Below are 21,039 nucleotides of genomic sequence, written 5' to 3'. Positions count from 1 at the left end.
CCAGGAAGCCTTCCTGACGCTTGAAACAGACAATGGACTTTGGGAAATTTAAGCAAAAACAGAAAGCCATTGAGGCATCCATCAGCTGAGGGACAAAAGAGGTCAGAATTCTTGAAATCTGAGAAAGGGGGATCCTTCAGCTAAGGGCACTGAAGTCTCTGGGAACTGATTACAGATGAGAAACCTGCTTAGACAAAGACTGTAACTTTCTGAAGTTAAGTTTTGTTTTATCTGTAACCTTTCATCTCTTTCACTCTTATTTGAAATCACTTAACCCTATTTCTTAGTTAATAAACTTAATGTTTTATTACAAAGCCATCTCAGTGCTGCCATCTTGAAGTGAAGTGTAAGTCTTCAGATAACTTAACAGCCTGTTGTGTGCTCTGTCTCACTGAAGGCAGCAAACTTAACTTCTGAGTGTCCAGTGAGCAGGACTAGACGCTGCAGAAAGACGCCTCTGAGGAACTTGGGGAGTGGGATTCACTCAGTGCTACCTGGCAGAATTCAGAAGAGTTTGCTGACAAGGCAGGCAAGCTGGTGGGTCAGGAACCTGACACAACTTAGCAGCAGCCAAGCTCACTCTTGCTGAGGCAAAGTAGTAATACAGTGGCTCACAATTCTGGGTGACTTGAGCAAGCTGTCACAGCATCTCAGCCAATTTTGAGTTATCTGCACCCTTTTTTTTCTCTCATCACATAATAAGCTCCAAAAAATGAGTTATTTGTTCCCATCTCCCTATTACATGGGTAAGACAGACGTTTCTGGAAGAGGCAGGCCTGAGCAACAAAGCTGGGATATACATTTCTCCTAAGTTCAGCCATATTCTGATTCAGCTTATGCTAGAGATAAAGGCCAGCTGCAAAGGTTTGCCGTGAATCGAAACTGCCCCAAAGTTTGGAAGGTTTGCCCCTGGGGTTTCAGGTCAGGTGCAGCATTAGTTAATGATCAGACCTAATCTGAATACATGAATTACAGCCCAACAATGAGGATTTCACAATTTTGTAAAAATCTATGAATGAGACAGTATTAGTTATTCAAGTTCAAAAGTTACTCTGGGTATGAAATATTGTTAAATTCTGCTTCCCATCTGACTTTAATTTCCATAGCTGTTGACTAGACTACTGTTCTGAGTCAGTGCATGCATACAATACAAAGTGCATTCCTGTAACAGTTGTATAGATTTTCAACACAGCAATAGCAAGGTTATGTAGGGCAATAATGGGAAAACCCATTTGATCTTTAGTTCTGAATATGCCACACTGTGGTTAAGGTTGGAATTTGTAGACACCTGAATGAGAATAAAGAGACTGGGACATGGCGGTGATGCTGCACCCCATCCTGACATGCACATGGGCTGGGCCTGCCCCAGAAACACCCTGAGCCCCCTCCAAGTCAGCACACTAAGATAGCAAGCAAGAGGGATAGAGGCTCCTACTCATGCCCAGCCCTAGCCCCAGCCCCATATCCAGCTATGAAGCAGCCAGGCTCAGCCCAGCAGGATCCAAGTGTGGAGGGGCTTAGTGTAGGGCAAGAAGGTTCTGTGTGGGGCAATCTGGGTACAAGCGGCTTGGTGTGGGGGTGGAAATCTGGATGCACACAGGCTTGTCTGGGGGTTCTAGGTGCAGGGGGAATGGGACTCTGTGGTGGGGTCTAGGTAAAGGTGGTTAGGGCTCCGCAGGGGGATTTGGTGGGGGAGGAGAGAGTCTAGGGGCAGGAAGGGTGAGGCTCAGTGGTGGGGGGGAAAATGTCTGGGCATGGGTGGGGGATCTGGATGCAAGAGAACAGCCTTGCCACGGTGATTTACCTCTCCACCATGGCTGCTCTGGGTGCCTAAAACAATGCACCACCTTGCTGGGGAGGGGCATGCTCACTCTTGTGGCTTCCCTTTGCTTCCCCCTCAGAAGTCATTTTTCTATGGGGAAGCAAAGACATTTGAGGGGGACATAAATTCTGCACATGTGCAGTGGCACAGAATGCCCCCAGGAGTAAGCTGAGGTCTGTAAAATCATGACTGGTGTGGAGAAAATAAATAAGGAAGTGTTATTTACTCCTCATAAACACAAGAGCTAGGGGTCACCAAATAAAATTAATAGGCAGCAAGTTTAAAAATAAACAAAAGGAAGTATTTCTTCACACAACGCAGTCAACTTGTGGAACTCCTTGCCCGGAGTTTTTGAGAAGGTCAAGACTATAACAGGGCTCAAAAAAGAACTAGATAAATTCATGGAGGATAGGTCCATCAATGGCTATTAGCCAGGATGGGCAGCGATAGCGTGGCTAGCCTCTGTTTGCCAGAAACTGGGAACGAGAGACAGGGAATGGATCACTTGATTACTTGTTCATTCCCTCTAGGGCATTTGTCATTGGCTACTGTCAGAAGACAGGATACTGGACTAGATGGACCTTTGATCTGACTCAGTACGGCCATTCTTATGTTCTTCTTTCTTCTCTGGTAATAAACTTTTCAGGGTGAACTATATTCTTAGAACTATGCAAACCACTCATCAAATGAAGTCCTCTGTGACACATGTAAAGCCATTACCATCAAAAGAGTTGCAGAGGTGTAATGGATTAGAAATTTCTACGTTACTGTACTGGACTACACTAGAATACAGAGGGACTTCCCTATAGCTAGAGTGGAAAAGTACAGTAGTTAAAATATAGGGTTTGATTCTGCAAACGCTACCAGGCACAGTACTTGTCATGAGTAGTCCCACTAAATCATGCCCCTGAAAGCTACACAGCAAGTGTATGCTGGACTCTTAGTATTGCCAATAAAGTAAATGGATTTAACTCAGAATTCACACAGAGGAGACCAGACTTGATGAGTACCTCCCCTAAATAAGAAGGTGCTATTTTAAAACAAGGCAGTTCCTTTTCAAAATAGAATTGTACTTTAAGAGGCTTTAGATAGTGGATAAAGTTTTCAGATGTGTCTAACTGACTTAAAAACCTTGGGCTTGTCTTCACGTATAGCTCTACAGCTCTGCTGCCGTAGCACATAAGTGAAGATGCTTCTATACCGACAGGAGACCTTCGCCCATCGGCATAGTTAATCCACCTCCCGCAAAGGCAGTACCTATGTCAAGGGGAGATGCTCTCCTGCCAACATAGCACTGTCTATATGGAGGGATAGGTTGGTATAATTGGATTTTTCACACCCCAGACCAATGCAGTTTTACATAGATATAGTTCTGCAGCGTAGACCCATGAGACTTAGGCGAGGAGTTAGGTTCCCAAGTTACTGGTGCACTTTTGAAAATTTAACCATGTATCACTATTAATATGGTCAATAGTACCAGTTTTTTTTAAAAAAAAGACAAAGAACAAAGCAATTACTCAAATTACTTTTTAAAAGACAATTTATTAAAAACATTCTTAATGTGATCATTTAAAAATTGCCCGGGAGGAGGCTGTCAGTATTCATACAATGAAAAAAGTTAAAAGTACAATTTTATATTAAGTAATGCTAGTAAGGCTCTTAGTGTAAAGAAAAGCCCAATTGAAAGTATTAAACCACCTAAACGTCTTAAAACAAAATTGAAAATACACGTCCTCTTGAACTATTCATAAAATATGTTTCAGTAGTCGACACTAACCACTTACATACATTAAACTTTAATCTTATTGATATTTTCCCTAAATCAAGCACAAGCATTCAAAAAAAAAAAAAAAAGTTAGTTTACATCCCATCAAACTGCAGCGTGTGTGAGAAACCTCAGAGAACAGTAATTAGGCCTTGAGCAATACAGACTTCTCAGAGCAACTGCTGAACACATAGTTAAAAAAGCTGCCAAACAGCTCCTTAATTTACACTAGATTGGTTATCAACTAGTTTGGAAGTTTAATAAGAAAATTAGAGATAGATTCCTCCAGAGGGAAAAAACACAGGATAATTTTACATGAGTTTATGAAGCCTTTAAAGTTTGAAAGTCCAGCAAAATGCCAAGTTTTGATCTCTTAATTGCTTATGAAATTTTGAGATACTTCTCCCTCATTACTACTCCATTTTGACCGAGGTTGGGCATGTCAAAGCTAAAATTTCACTACAGCAATTTAGCAGTTGGCACTAGAAATAGAAAGTAATTTAAAGGACAAAAAAGGACTTCTGACCTTATTTTTCTGTAGAGAATTTTTTAATCTGATTTCAGATTACCTCAACATTTACTGTAATGCTATTAAGCACTGAGGTATTTCCAGTGCCTGAAATTGATTGTAATGACTAGAGTCTACTGAAGAGGTATTGGATAGCTCGGAGAATTGATAATGGAATGGGACAGCATTTCACCTTGATGTAGCCTAGGTACGTTTAGCTCAGGATAGTATGAAGTGACCACTACCACCGTCTAAAAGTGGTTTTGTGGCCATGGTTGTTTCAGTGCAGTTACAACCAAATAAAGCAGCTAAATCACCCACATCAGCTGGCATCCTTATGGTCAGTCTCTACAGAAAGGTCAATGACTGACTGAGTTGTGGAGACTAAGTGGGATGGTTGAATCACTTAAGTGAGATGTTACGGGGAAGCCTACATTGCCATTGCTCATGTTGTGTCTGCTGTTGAATTGCAGTTTCCAGGGCTCTCACTCTGGCACTTACTGTAAGAACTTAATTCACTTATAGAAAAGGAAGAAGATTTGCATTTAAATGCTACCTGAAATTAGTAGTGGGTGAACTTCAGTGGTTTGCAGTTGTAGGCTTCCGCAAGTCTCTTTGGTCAAAAAGTGTTAGCATAACTGCTGTTGTCATATTATGGGCCTAATCCCTTGGTATCTCCTCCATTTGCAGTTTCCACAAGAAAATCAAGTGTTCACAAAATCAGACTCTCCTAAACGTGGATTTAAGACACTGTCCTTTTTAATATTTTTAGAACATTTCAATAAAACAAAACAGAAATTAAGATTAAGTGACAAATTAAACACATGCTTTGGCCTTAACATAGGAAGGATTACTGCTACTTATTTTGTACAGTATCAACTACAGATAATTCTTAAAACTTCCTCTCCAAACTTCAGGACTGGGTGGGTACAGATCTGGAGGATTCTTCTCCCTCTATAGGGGCCTGATCCTACACCCATTGAAGTCTACGGATGCAGGATCAAGGCCTGGGGTTCTAGGGCAAGTTGCCAGGCCAGAGATTCAAGGCAGTCAAGAATTCCAGAGATTTTTTTTCCCTAATTAAAGAAATTCTAAGAAAGAACAAACTGCAAGTTTGGGTTTTGCTGTTCTCTTGGTTGTTAGCCTGTATTTAGATTTCTAGGCAATTGGATAAAGAAACCAAAGCATCAAGTTTAGTTTATATTGTATATTGTAGTTCTATTTTCACTGCTGACTGACAGAAGGGCCGATGTGGGGCAGAAAATAAAAGCATGTTGAGTTGCACCATATCCACCTTTATGGCTTATGTCATGTAGTTTAATATACAGACCTAGATCAGTCAGACAGTTGCACTACTATTTATAATCTCATTAACACAATCTCTGCATTCGAAACTTTGAGAGAAGTCCTGTGAAGGGCACTTCTAATTCCTAGTAGTGGAAGCCAACCAATTTTAAACAAATATCAGTCAAAGTCACTTTATGACCAGTGGAGATGGGGGCAAGATATACTTGTATAAAAATATATTGTATATAACATGTTTAGAAAATTGCATAGACAATATTTTTATTTAAAAGTGATATAAGGCACAGTTTTACTAAATATATTGTCTGTTAAAAAAGCAAATCTATTTTAATCTCTTTGACATAATGTAATTAATAGTACCCTTTCCATAAAAATATGTGCAAGTGTAAAAAAAGAATTTTCATTTGGAACATGAAATACTCTAGTGTAAATGTTAAATCAGTCAATTTTCTAAAGTTTATTTGTATAAAATCTGACCACCACTATTTTAGATCACAATCTTCGGTGTTATTGTTCTCCGGACTGTTCACTGGCGGTTGTAGTGCTTTCTTCATTCGCTGTATAATCTAGATGTTCCATCATCTAGGCAGAAACAAGATTATTATTTTTAAAATACTAACTTCTTATTGGTCCAAACTTTTCATCTAGTTAAGAGAAATTTAATTAAGTAAGGATTAGAGTGGAATTAAGCAGCATACAGTGAGGAAATTCTCTGCACAAGACTGAAAAGGAAATATCCAAGCTTATTTTAATTAATTAACACTTTGCACCATGACAATGCTTTTCATTTAAGGATCTCAAAGCGCTCTACAAGAAATGAATTAAAAGCCTCAGAACACCCCTATGAGGGAGGGAAACATCCATTAAAAAAAAATTGACAGTTGCATAAGCAGACCAGGGAAGCGAAGCAACTTGTTTAAGGTGTCACAGTCACTGGAAGAACTGGAAATAGAATTCAAGCATCTTATTTAATATTTAAACTTCGGAAAATCCTTTCTGAAGAGAAAGGGTTAGACTGGCTTCACTGCAAATAAATACAATTTACAACTATGGTATGTAACCTATCATTTAAATCAGCTTTTGTACCAGATGAGTGGAGGATAGCTAATGTGACACCAATTTTTTAAAAAGGCTCCAGACGATGCAAAATTACTCAAGATAGTTAAGTCCAAAGTAGACTGGAAAGAGTTACAAAGTTATCTCACAAAACTGGGTGACTGGGCAACAAAATGGCAGATGAAATTCAGTGTTAATAAATGCAAAGTAATGCACATTGGAAAACAATCTGAAATATACATACAAAATGATGGTCTAAATTAGCTGTTACCACTTGAGAAAGATCTTGGAGTCATTGTGGATAGTTCTCTGAAAACATCCACTCAATATGCAGTGGCAGTCAAAAAAGCTAACAGAATATTAGGAACTATTAGGAAAGGGATAGATAAGACAGAAAATATCATAATGCCTCTATATAAATCTATGGTACATCTTCAATACTGCCTGCAGATCTGGTTGCCTCATCTCAAAAAAGATATATTGGAATTGGAAAAGGTACAGAGAAGGGCAACTAAAATGATTAGGGGTATGGAACAGCTTCCCTATCAGGAGAGATTAAACAGAATGGGACTTTTCAGCTTGGAAAAGAGACAACTAAGGGGGGATATGATATAGGTCTATACAATTGTGACTGGTGTGGAGAAAGTGAATAAGGAAATGTTATTTACTCCTTCACGTAACGCAAGAACTAGGGGTCGCCCAATGAAATTAATAGGCAGCAGGTTTAAAAACAAACAAAAGGAAGTGTTTCTTCATACAATGCACAATCAACCTGTGGAGCTCTTTGCCAGGGGATGTTGTGAAGGCCAAAACTATAACAGGGTTCAAAAAAGAACTAGATAAGTTCCTGGAGGATAGGTCCATTAATGGCTATTAGCCAGGATGGGCAGGGATGAAAACCATACTCTGAGTCTCCCTAGTGTTTGCCAGAAGCTGGGAATGGATGGCGGGGAGGATCACTTGATGATTGCCTCTTCTGTTCATTCCCTCTGAAGCACCTGGCATTGACCTCTGTCGGAAGACAGGATACTGGGCTAGATGGACCATTGGTCTGACCTAGTATACCCTTTCTTATGTTCTTACATTATTCTACCATTTTAACTATATTGCTTACACACTACTTGTCATCCATAGCCAACCCTTGCCTGTTTTTGAATCCTTTGTACAATTCTTCAGCTTTACAACCAACAAGTCTCTTACCTACAGAAAACGATTACATAAACATAATTATGATTCATATTTGTCAAGCCTAGAGGTGATTAAGATCACCCATGTATTTAGGTACTGGGGAAAAAAAATTTACTGATTTAATTCAAAATCCACAGATTTCTGTTTTGTGATGGAAATAAATGTTCAAATTGGGACGTTAAAAAGCAAAGCTGGATTTTTTGTTGCCATTTCCATTGATAAGTAATAAGCAAGGCATAACAAAGGTATAATTCCATTTTTAGTTGGACCTGTAACATGCACATACATACACTCAGGGTGAAATCCTGACTCACTGAAATCAGTGGAAAATTTCTCACCGACTTCAGCAGAGCCAGGATTTCACCTTTGCAATCTGATCTGAAAAGACATCAAGAGCTTTCTGTGATTCTACAGATGCAAAATCCAGTGTTCTGACAAATCACGCAAAGCCAAAGCCCCTCCTAGGCGTGTCTACACAAATTAAGCATTGGAATCTATGTTCAGAATGGTGACAATTTTTTTTTACATGTCTTTCATCAGAAGTCCAATCAAGCACTACCACATCACTCTGCTAATAATGCATACCCTCCTCTATCCCACTTAGTCTGAGATCATACGTGCAACACTGAGTTGGAAAAGAACTTATTAACTGTTTTAAAAAATCCTGCTAAACAAGCCAGTGTTAATTATGGGACCAATTCAAAATCCACTGAAGTCAATGGGAGCCTTTTCAATGACATCAGGTGGTTTGGGATTAGGCACATATTAACAATAGTGACACAGCTGATTATGTGTGTGTGCGCGTGTGTGTGTATATACACACACACACACCCCTCACATCTACCAAGATCAAATTCCAGATACAGAATGAATGTGAGTATTGCAGATTGCTTAAAATGACAGGCAATTTCTTCAGAATAAATGTTCTATAAACTCCATTTCAGGATCCTGTATTATTTCTTATATACTATATGTATGATGTGGTATAAAAATGTTTTGCCTCATGTTTTCAGGATGGCTGCACTACTCATGACCATGTATTTTGTATGGTTTTTTTAATAGAAACCATTTTTGAAATGTTTTGGTTAACTGAACAATGGTTATTGAAGCTCTTTTTCAAATCCCTTCCAATCTGTAAATAAGGGTGTTGAAGTTACTATGGATCCCCTAATGAGCAGACACTGGGGGAAGAGACAAATGATAAATATATCTGAGAAACATAAGCTACCTAACAGAGCTTTTCCATATGTAAGTGTGACAGTTTTACGGTCCAATATCACAGGATCCTCTCAAGCCAGAGGCAAGTGCTGAGTCCAACACTGAAAAGCGGAGACTCTCCCATTTATAGTGACACAAAGCTCCTATTTCTACCACAACAGGCAATGAGATACTTAACCCAAGATGTTAAGGTCCTGGGTCACAACACTTGTTTCTAGCTCTGAAAGGTCCTAAGATATCAAACCTTAAGATAGTGACATTTTTGTACATGGAAAAACTCAATTAGGTAGTTTTTAAAATGTGTTATAATTTTCTTCTGTTTTGGGGGTTTGTGTAGTAACTCAGGAAACCTGGCTTTAATAGGTGGAAAGTTAAACTTCCAACTAAAAGTATGATAGAATTATTTTAGAGATTTTGTCTGATGTGGCAGATACAGAATACTTAATAATATGGTGTAGTATAAAGGTTTTTCTGGCACCTGTTTCAGATGACCAGCTAACTTGCCTGTGAACAAGTCAGTCATCCCAAACTCAAACCAATTAAAAAATCCCCCCAGCCTTATAAAATGTACAGGTAGACATGCGCACCATAATGCTAAAGTCTGATGATGTTATAAGAAACTACCGCTAGTTAATCAAATCTGTAGCTTGCAATTATGACCTTGTGTGATTTAAGTTACAGAACTAATAAAATGCATACATTGTGCAACATGTCATGTTATTCATATACTGTACTTGTTTGTCAATATCCAGTATAACAGACAGATAAGCGAGGAAGGGCTCACCACACAAGCCAATGACTTATGTTTACAGGCTGGGAAAAATTTGGAGAGAGAAAAACAATGATCTCCTAAGTCTCTCAGACATTATACAGTTAATATTGCATTTTTTTTCTCCAGTGGGAGAAGTTTTACTTTAAAAACACCAAGAACAATTTTATAGGCTCCGCTAATACAAGCGCAGTAAAACAGGTTATGGAAGAATATTTGGATTAAATCAATAATTGGTGATAAATATCAGACCAAAAAAAAGAAACACATTTTCCATTTAGCTACACCTGTGAAACATAAGCAATCCAAAAGCCCAACTCATTTTTTAAAAAGCTATGCAACCTTACACAGAATTGCTGCATACTTAAAAAATGAACAATTTACTTTTCCAAGTAAATCATGTATTTCAGTGAGTCATGAAAGCTTTTCCTGTGTGCAATGATTCATTACAATTCCCAGCAGACTACACCTTAAAAGGTCAGAAGCTGAAAGTAGGGTTGCATCATTGTGACCTGTGAAATGTATGCTAACATGCTCATTTCTAAGACTTGAGCCTCAAAAACTCTCTCAATGTAACCTCAAGGAAGAATTCCACAGGAGAGGTTGAAAATTCATGCTGATAACACTGTCCAAAAAATAAGAACATGTACTCTTGTGGCAGAGTGAAGGGAGGAGGAAAGAGGGCGAAGAAAGTGTGTTTAAAGGTTAGAAATCCAGACTGCCCATCCCATTTTAATTTGCATTTTAAGACTCCCGCCTAGTTACTAAACAAACAATACAAGTAATCTTGGATTTGTGGCATTCAGCTGACTCTTTACTTCTGTGAAATCTGATCTGACTATTAATGTTGCTTAAGCAAGTTCTGTATTTAATTTCATGTTTCTCTTTTCAGAGGAGAGGAAGATAGATCAGGGTTCAAAATATCATATTTGCCCAATAGTGTGCAGTCTCCCTTCAGAGTTAGTTCAGACTACTAGCAAATAAAAATTAGGATGTTTTTAGAAAGCATAATAATGAGCAGAGACTGTGGATAGTATTCCAGTACAAGACCACTACATCTGCATTCTAAAAATCTCCATGAAATTTGATTGGAAAATGTATATTGCTCACACACTGTAATCCTTCTCAAAATGATAAGCACAAAAAAAGTAAACAGAGGAAAAGCAATTAATTTACATTATGTAGTCAGGCATGCATTTTTAGCATTATATTTGGAATTATGGCCAAAGTGATTACCATTAATGTTAATAGCCAAGAGCTGTATTTGTGTGAAGTATCATGTTATTCCAGATACTGCACACTTCAGGTATGTCTTCACTACCTGCCGGATCAGCGGGCAGCGATCAATCCAGCAGGGATTGATTTATTGCAGCTAGTCTAGATCCCCGAGTGCACTCCCATCAACTCCTGTACTCCAGTGCCACGAGAGGCGCAGGCAGAGTCAACGGAGGAGCGGCAGCAGTGGACTCACTGTGGTGAAGACACCACGGTACGTCGATCTAAGTACATCGACTTCAGCTACGTTATTCATGTAGCTGAAGTTGCGTAATCTTAGATTGATCCCCACTCCCCAGTGTAGACCAGGGCGAAGATACTCATCTCAGGCTTTGGAATAAAACTGCTTAATCATCCTCCTGTAAGCTTTGAAAAGATGTGTAACAAATAAGGGGCAGGGTACTGTGCTGAACCATGGTCATCACAGGATCCAAGACAGTCAAGAAAGGCAGCACAATATATGGCTGGATATGGAAGCTCTTACCTAGTAATGACTATGAGAGAATATTCACACACAGACAGTAGTATACAAGAATTATATGAGGCACTGAGCCAGATGGAAATATCTGTGGGGTATCACACAAGTAAGGATAGCAAGCAGTGTAATCAAACACCAGTCCAGTGACTCTCATGGCATCCATGGAGATCTGGTGTATTGAGTAGTAGTGAGGTACACATGGCCTCTCCACCATTCTTATGAAACATGCTTCCACTTGCTCTCAGCCTGCATGTGCCCTGAATTTAGACTAAAGTTTAACAATACTCTTGGGAAAAATGTAATACCTAGAGAGTAGAATAACTCTCGTAATACGTCTTCAATTTTACATGTTAGAATTTTTAAAACATTCTTACCCTCTGTCAAAAAAGGGCATGCTTTAATTTTTGACAAAGGATGGGGGTTGTTAGGGGAAAGACAATAGAAGGACATCCTTCAGTTAGTTCCATGACATGTTTTTATTGCTGTGGCAATGTAGTGGAAAGTGGCTGCTGCTGCTGCCGCCATTACCCTACCTGAGTGAAAAGGTAGCTAAGTTACTGAAGAAAATGTGTACAATTTGTTTTTTGGTTGTTTTTTGGAGGGGGGGCAGACTCTGTCCTTTAGTAATACTCATTTTTGATACAGTTATTACCAGTAGTTTGCTTAATTATTCAAATTCCACATTAAGGCTGAAATCTTCATGACTCTTATACTTCTTAAAGTATATAATCAGAAGTTCTCATCTGCCTTATATTTTAAACGAATTATATCCAAAAATGGAAGGAAAACAGGTGGAAAAAAAGATTGAAAAAAAGAAAGCAAAAGAAAAGAACGGATGAGCAGATTAATACAAATTTCACTAAAAGAAGACTATATCACACCTTGTAGTAAAGGCTTCCTGGAGGAGTCCAACACCTAAATGAAATTCACTCCATTATTACAGTCATATACAACAGGAATGTTTCAAGACAAAACTAAAAACAAAAGAATGATTTAGTGATAACAGCATCTAGAAAACCAGAGCTATTGTGTCAAATGACACAGTCTAGCTTACATTATACATTAATGACAAGATATTAGGCATCTTCAAAGGTGATTTTCTCAGTGTGGGCGAATCCTCACAGGCATAAAGCGTGTGCAGCAGGTACATCAAGGGTCCCCATCCAGCCCAGTAAGGACTGCTCCAGCTAATGTATTCCAGTGCTATTTCAGCCCCCAGAGGCCTCAAGTTTACTCAAAAGGTGGCTGAAAACACACCTTTCCTCCAGCTGCACTGAGCATTAGCGACTGAAGATTTGGCCCCAATATATTTTTTAAAATAAAAAGGTATGTAAAGAAACCATTTCTAGTTCAAAATACAGAATATGCATATACTGCAGGAAGTTAAACTATGCAATAAAGATCTGAGATATATAGGATTCTCTGAATCTGAAGATGCATTGAATAAGATCCTCTGAAAAATATAAATTGGGTGAAATAAAGGCAAAGAAATCCTAAAACTGTACAGAAGAAATTGAGTAAGTGTCTCATTAAGATCACACAGAATGTTTAAATCTCAGCCAGATCTCCAATACGTAAATCAATTTTTGTGTGTGTGCCAAAAACTTTGACCCAATAACAGGGCCAAGTTCAGAGCGGTTTTAATCCTTAAAACAAACAAACAAACAAACAAACAAACCCCACTGTTGAAAAAGTACATAAAATAACTACTATGGCAACATAAACCTTCCAAGTATGAATTTTGTTAGAGGAAGTGTGAGAAAAAATTTTGGTAGCTAAAAAACTAGAAGTTTTTAGACCAAACATACTAACAACTTAAGTGAGGAACATTATATTGTTCTCTCTGAATGCAGTTAACTATAACTCTCTACTCCCAGAGGTAGTAGACAGGCAATGTAGAGAGGTTACCTCCATGCCATGTCAGCTCTACATCTGGATGAGTGTCATCCTATATAATATTAGCAAAAAAAAAAAATTCTTCCCGCTTTCCTTAACACAGCTATCTGAAAGTCAGTTAGTAAGAGCAATTTCTCTCAACATAAATCAATCGTTCTTGAAAAATGCAGTCCATATTCTGACCAGAGTTACCACACAACCCAGTGGAAGGAGATACAAAGATGGCTTTAAGACACCTTTAAATTCTCCCAGTATTCTTGGATTGTCCTACTGCTGAGCCAGTTCCCAGAATAAATCAGAGTAACATCAAGGCTCTTTTTACATATGCTAGCTACCAACAGCTCCCAAGAGATTGCAGGGACATAGAGATGCTCTGTCTGTGACCCCTTTCCATGGGCCTGGTGCCTTGTGCCAGCAGCCAAGAGGTGAATGGCATATGAGCCACTATAATTCTCACCACCCAAGAGAGAATCAATTTAGGCAGGGGAAATCCTCAAAGTGTCAGTTTACAACTGCTTTGTGCTGACACAGTGAAACACAAGTTTTTGATTGTAATTGATATTTCTAAACCCACCCCCCATCCCCTGGTCACAAATGGTCACTTTGTTGCAGAATGGCATTTGTGATCATGACAGCATAAGACCAATGCAGAAAACATTAGAAATTAGTTTCTAAACTAATGTTAATGTGTGTCCAATTTTTTTTTTTAAAGTGTATTCTAATACAAAACTATTGTAGACCGGAAACTGTTTTCCAATTTAACATTTAGGTGCCATATTCAGTGTTCCAAATGATAGTATCTTTGAGCCATCATCTTGATGCAAAGTGTTGAAAATAATACACATTCTGGCACAATTCCTACTGTATTCATGTGAAAAATGTCATCTGTTTTGATTTTTCATATTACTGGACTAAGCCAAATATCTGTATTTTCCTTTAAATCTTGTTCTATCAAGTTGACTTATAGACTAAAATATACTTAGCTTCTACAAAAGGCTTTTTCTGTTAATTAAAGAAATGCAATAAGCACCACTAATACAGATTGAAAGTGAGTGGCTACTAATATATTACCACATACTTATTCAAGGAAGAATACACACAAAGTTTCAAAACTGTCAGAACAGTTTTGTATGTATTCTACTTACCTGATAGCTGCTACCTTGCCAAAACTTCTTCATCTCCTTGCGTCTCCAGGCAACAAGTGAGCTGGTAAGGAGTGTACATGGTACCAAATAGAGAAGAGCTGGTTGTCCCATCTTCATCAGTGCCAGAACAACAAAAGTCAACACCATGCCAACAGCATAAGCTATTAAAAAAAATTCAGGACAGCTACTGAATAGTATACAGCAGTACATCACTCAATATATTACAGATATCCCTTGCATACAGGACTAAAACTATAGCTATTACAGGATTTTCCATTTGTTTATGTAAATGTGCAAAAATAGTAATTTCAGTACACTTTAAATATTCATTGACATTTTCAAGAGTACTGATTTCTATAACGATGCAACTCAGATACAGACAAGTAAAACAAAACTAAAGATTAAAATATTGGCAGTATTCACTTTTGTAAAATTGAAGAAAATGATCTAGTAATTTCACAAAAGCAGTTTACAGAAAAATACACTTTGCCAAAATACTGTATTAAAATTATTTACCTATGGTGCAGGAAACATAATATACAGAAGACGATCTTGTCTGAATATCAAATCTTCGACAATAGGCAACCAGGAGACCTAAAGAGAGAACATGCAGAAAGTATTTATTGGAAGAAGTTTAAGTTGCCATAACATGAATTTACATTCATACTTCCCATTAGAGCAACAATATGGAAGAAAACAGTTAACTATAAAATTGTAAGTTAAATACCGTGGACAGCTAGAAGACTATTAGTTTTATTTAAGAAATCTTAGGCCAGGTCTATACTTAAAAACGTACATCAACATAGCTACTGTGCTCACGGGTGTGAAAAATCCACACCTGACTCCCGTAGCTATGCCAACCTAACCCCAGAGTAGACAGAGTTAGTTCAACAGAAGAATGCTTCTGTTGACCTAGCTAGTGTTGCTCAGAAAACCCCCTTCCATCACTGTACTGAATCACAGTGGCATGGCTATGATGCTATAGCTATGCTGCTATAACACCTGCAGTGTAGACATGGCTCTAGAATAAGCCTGTCTCTAAAGTCAATATCCCCATTTAAATGAGCTAATGTGCTTTCCATTTAATATAAGCGACAGATCTGCACAGTGGTAACAAACACCCAATACTTTGCACGTATGCAGTGCCTTCCATCAAAGACTCTCAACACACTTGAATTAAATTTTGCCTCAGGACAGTAGAGAAAAATTAACACTCATATTTTACAGATGAGAAAGTCAGACAGAGGTTAAGTGATTTCCCCAAGGTCTCAAAGAAAGTCCATGGCAGAGCCAGGTGCAGAACTCAGGTTTTCACAAGATAAGCCCTTCTAATCTTTTGTAAAGTGCTGTGAGATCTACTGATGAAGAGAGCTAATTATTATTATGATGTTGATTAAAATGCAAATATATTTTCTCCTTCTATAAACACTGTAGAAATAATTTTGTTTATGTAGTATAAATTGTCTTTTAAAATGAGGATTTTGTATTGTACCATACATCATATAATTAGAAATTAAATTATGATAATCCTTTGCCATGTTACATTTCCTGTAAAAAACCAGCTTGATTTAAGATCACTGATCCTGATTATTATTAATGGCACTATATTCTACAAATACAAGTGCCATGAAAATATATATTTGTAAAACAATTATATAAAAAAGCAGATTGTTTACAAATCTTAAAATACCAATTGTACTTAGACTACAGACTATTATAAAAATACAGATTGTTTTACAGTGCATGTACATAGATCAAAAGCTAGAAATCAGAATTAAACTCCGGAGCAGGCCTGAAATATAGAAAATCCACTTTGTAAATCAGGTTATTATGAAAAAAGGGTCACAGATAATTTTGTTTATAGCTGCTAAAAACATTTCTTTACCTGGTACAATGATGTCCCCGAAACCCAGTAGTGAAAATGGCATTCCACATAACGCCAGTGCAGAGTATTCAAGTCGAGGTACCCGAATAACGACTGGTAACTGTAAAACAATATTTTTAAATCCCACATAAATCCAATCTAAATCGTATAATTTTTTTAAAGAAACATTAAAATGATATTAGAACTACTTATTCATCTAGTTTCTGAAAAACATCAAATTAGGAAGAACCTGAATTAAGAAAACAGGAACCAACAAACTGAGTGTTTAAAATGTGATTTTAAAGATTTAGAGTAGAAAAAAATGGATTTGCAATTTTACAGATCATATAAAGTGAAAAAAATTAAGAACAATGTAACCACAAACAATGGGAATATTAGATATGCATTGTTATCCTGACTATAAGCTATTGACGAACAATGATATCCAGGCCCTGAAGAGGAAAATTTTGAGAGTCAGGTTTTCCCCAAAAGAATAGCCTTTTCAGAGGATGCAATTTAAAGTCCAGTGAACATATCTGAAATACAATCCTTACTTTCTCATGGGGAGCTGAGCGTTCAGCAGGGCCTTCCACCAAGTTTCCATCATTCTAGGATCAAACCCAAGTCAACAGGTATTTAATACTTAAACAAAAGTAGCAAAAGCTGGCTATATTTTGTGAGAAAATTATACCGAAAAGCTACTTGAATTTACTGACTTTCCATAGCTAATTCAGTTAGTGTAATATCCTGCACATATGTATTCACATTGCATTCATACTACAGAAAAAGACTATTCATACCTTTTCACTGTTTCCAAAAGGACCAGCTGCAACTTCAATCATTATACTTTCCCCATTCTGAAATTTAAGGTTATTTTTAAATTAGTGAATTAATACTTATTTAAGTATATAGTGTAACACTTCAATATTACAGATTGAATTGCTGCTTGCACCTCAGTGTCCTATAATCCTCTTAATGTACTACTATATGCAGGATTATTTTGTCCAGGACATCATCTAGCAAACCCATTCAAAATGGAATGCACTGATCCAAAACAGAAGCTGTTCAAATTCCAGTGAAGTGCACAGATTAATGAAGTAAAGATTTATGCTTTTGTTTTGTATTAAAAACACAGTTAGACCTAAACTGGCTACTATAGTTTGTTTTCTGATGAAAGCAGCTAAAGTTTTATTTAGCTGAAGAATCTGTCAGCAATCTACTCCTCTGCCATTGTATCCTTGTTCTTTCTACTTTGAAATGTGGGCACTTGCAAGTAATTTGTGCCACAGCACGTTAAAGAATCCGCATTCTACAAAGCGCCAAAACCTCAACTGATACATAAGGGTCTGAAAGCAAAGGATGGGGTACAGTAATATTAGTCAGAATTTAGACAGGATGCAGTAATAAAACTGAGAATTTGGAAAACAGCAGGCTGCTGTATGACACTGACAGCATTTATTAGAATGTCGACTATAGCAAGTAAAAACAGAGCAGGCTTTTGGGGGCTGTAGCACAAAACAGATATACAATAATTTACTGTGAGATCCATTTTTGAAGGATTAATGACCATCCTGAGGCTGGTTCCCGTCCCCCGCCATTATATCAATGCTCCTTACCTCCTATTTCTACTATAATTCCTTTGGATGTATCTACTGCTACTCATCCCCACTCCCTAGGCTGCATTTTGCTTGGATCCACCTTATTTTCACTACATTGTTTCCATTCTTTCCCCTTTGTTTTGAAGTTTAAATTAATGAGACAAACATTCCTGTGCAACCCTTCATTTAGATGTTGGTAGACTGAGAAACTGAGGAGAAATTACTTAACAGACAAACTCTTGGGAGTAACAGACTTTGAGTATCTAGAATGGTAGCCATGTCTGGACAATATTTAAATGCATAAAATTCAATCCACAAAATATAAAATGCACCAGCAGGCATCCATACCACAAATCTATCAAAACTGTGGACCTACCTTGGTGATAAATGGAGTTATGAAGACGAAAAATACATCGTACAAAAGAAGAAGACCTAGAAGTATCACACATGACTGGCAAACAGAAAAGGAAACATTAAAACACAAATTTTCAAAGACTGCATGATATTTCTCATTAATACAGCAATCCTTACTAAATGCCTAAAGGTTACCTTTAATATTCTCTCATAAAATTTATGAAAACATTTTCTATTGGTAGTTTTAGTTTATGATTTATAAAAAACATTCTGGTGAGTCCTTTTGCTAACTTTAATGCTTTTGGAAAAAAGGAAACATTCTTTTTCATTCTTTAATTTACCTCCGGTTATTAGTATTTCTACGTGCATACCAACATGCTTTATTTAGGTAAACTGTTTACTGTACCTTAAAGTTGGGCATTTTCAGTGTTTTAATAAAGTTTAGGCAGAAAGCAACTCCCAAGATATCTTGTAAAATCCAAGCCCACCTACAAAAAAAAAAAAAAAAGAACCTTCTTTACATTTTATTTTTCTATATTTTCAGAGTACTGTAGGTTTGTTTGGTCTTGTTGGAAGAAAAGCCAAATTCTATAATCTTACAGCAAGATATTATAACAATGACTGAAGTCTAGTTTTTATACCTACTTATTGATGTTCATTCATGGAGCACTGTCTTAACTTATAAAGTCACACTTCTAACTAAGTCTTTTATCTGCTATTGTAACAGGTAATATTTAAGACTACTTTAATGGAAAAAGGAGCAAAAATATTCAAATTTTGTATATAGTCAGTTTTCTATTCACCATGTATAAGCAATCAGGCTTCATTCCTGCAACTTCTTGGAAATGGGTAGGCTGCTGTGCCCATGCTGAGCCTCAATGGAAATCTGCAGGGCTGCAGTAGTCAACTCACTCAAAAGAAGTTTCAGGATTGGAATCTTAGTAAGTTTCCCCAATTGTGTGGGGGAGAAGAAAGTTTTTTTTAAAAATGGGAAAATATGGTTGTAAGCCCCACAAAAATGGCCAGTGGAACTCAGGTACTAGTGCAGTACCCGAAACTACTTTGAACTTATTTTAAGAGTAGATTTCAAGTTCATGGTGTCCATTTAAGGGCCTGATCAGAAATGCCAAGTGTCCCTAATTCCCACTGAGATCCCTTCAAGTTGAGGGTTCTTCAGCACCTTTCAAAAAGTGCTCATCACCTTGACGTCCAATTTTTCACCTCAGAGCTGTATTTGAAAGCTACTCTTGGAGCCTGCTACTGATCGGGATCTGTACCTTCACACCACCTCACTATTTCATGTTTCAACCACTGCATATGCAATCAGACAACTGCAGTTTTGCTGGTATGGGGAAAATACATAGTTTGTGTTACATTCATGCCAGCAGCTCAAGATAAATTGCTCTGCACAAATTATATAGTATTCTAAATTCACTTAGTGCATTATTTTTTTAGTTATCAAGCTTTTTTCAGCATTTAAGCAACTTATGGAACATTAACAGAGTAATCTTAAATCATTGCAATGCCAGGAAGCTGAAGTACTGAGATCTATCTCCTTACTCATACCAAAATTAACTCAGGAATTCCTCATTTCCTTCCTCAATTAAGCCACTGGGAAACCACTAATAGTTAGAATTTGTCTTTATAAACAGCAGCACTGAGCTTATTTGTAAACAATCCATCCTGCAATATGAACATTAATTTTCAGTAAGGTAGCTGTTTGGAAGCAGTGTTAATGAAAACCTGGAGACTTATTTCAAGATGGCCCATTTACACATGAGCAACCTCCTCTGATAGAATTGTCAGACTCCCCTGACCAGCATGCTGTAGAGTACATCAACTGCACAGATAAACTGGATGGGAATATACTGATGAAACAGCTGCCACCGCCCCTCACATATGTACACTCTCTTTTCCCCAAAAAAAATCTTAGCCACAAAGACTAGTAGAGCTATACTTTGTGCCAACCCATGGTATGCCAGCTCTTTTAGCTTTGATTCTTGAGGCTAATATTAGCCTTATATGTTGTTCTGCACATAGCTTCAAGTCATCAGGGTCAAGAGACTTGTTTTTAGTTGAGAATGGTAGTGGAAGACTTATTAGCTTAGTCAGTCTTTTCCCAAACTACATGTTCCTGTTTTTGCATCCTTCTTTCTTCCTTTTTTCCTCCTTCTTTCAGTAGGTCAGGCTTGACAAAACACTGGCTGGGATGATTTAGTTGGGGATTGATCCTGCTTTGAGCAGGGGATTGGACTAGATGACCTCCTGAGGTCCCTTCCAACCCATATATTCTATTATTTATTCTTCCATTAAAGTAAGAAGGAATTATGTTTTCCCCTCACCACTATGAATTTATTTTGTTAGTAACTACAAATAACCATATAAACATGAATTGTATAGCTTTGTTTTAATGTTACCAGTTCTTTTCATTCATCCGTTTATTAAGTTTCGTAACATTTTATATACTTTTTAAAAACTAACAACAACAAAAACTTAGAACACTGTGCTGCAGGATTTTCTCTATGGATAGGGGATTTATACATTTGCGTTATTTTCATTACACCTTTCAAAATTTTCTCCAAAATCATCACATACCTATCTTCATTTCGAAACACTGCCCAAACAACAGCTGTTGCTATGCAGAATCCAGCAAGAAAAATAAGTCTCACTTCAATATTTTTGTTGCAACATGAAATCCTAAAAAATGAAATGGCTAAATTAATTTGTCTTATATACAAAAAAGGCCTACAACACGACAGATAAAATTTACAGTTAAACTCAACAGAGGTGCTCACAAG

General features: G+C 37.4%; 1 protein-coding gene across 3 annotated transcripts in view; it reads right to left on the bottom strand.

The window, feature by feature from the left end:
- Positions 1–3,335: 3,335 nt before the first annotated feature.
- SPPL2A (signal peptide peptidase like 2A) overlaps positions 3,336–21,039 on the bottom strand; it is a 48,904-nt gene continuing 31,200 nt past the window's right edge. The window contains exons 8-17 of one of the 3 annotated variants that reach the window (XM_073304013.1): positions 20,837–20,938; positions 18,648–18,729; positions 18,264–18,338; positions 17,090–17,146; positions 16,844–16,897; positions 16,311–16,410; positions 14,942–15,019; positions 14,426–14,586; positions 12,266–12,299; positions 3,336–5,982 (exon numbers count right to left, since the gene is read on the bottom strand). In XM_073304013.1, the coding sequence (XP_073160114.1) occupies positions 5,951–5,982; positions 12,266–12,299; positions 14,426–14,586; positions 14,942–15,019; positions 16,311–16,410; positions 16,844–16,897; positions 17,090–17,146; positions 18,264–18,338; positions 18,648–18,729; positions 20,837–20,938 (775 nt within the window). In that variant the 3' untranslated portion in view covers positions 3,336–5,950. The remainder of the gene's footprint in view (positions 5,983–12,265; positions 12,300–14,425; positions 14,587–14,941; positions 15,020–16,310; positions 16,411–16,843; positions 16,898–17,089; positions 17,147–18,263; positions 18,339–18,647; positions 18,730–20,836; positions 20,939–21,039) is intronic. The other 2 variants (XM_073304012.1, XM_073304015.1) reach the window with 2 other exon arrangements.

This window comes from Lepidochelys kempii, chromosome 10 (genome assembly GCF_965140265.1).
Source record: "Lepidochelys kempii isolate rLepKem1 chromosome 10, rLepKem1.hap2, whole genome shotgun sequence".
In the NCBI taxonomy this organism is placed as follows: domain Eukaryota; kingdom Metazoa; phylum Chordata; order Testudines; family Cheloniidae; genus Lepidochelys; species Lepidochelys kempii.
This window is presented reverse-complemented; position numbering and strand designations above follow the sequence as displayed.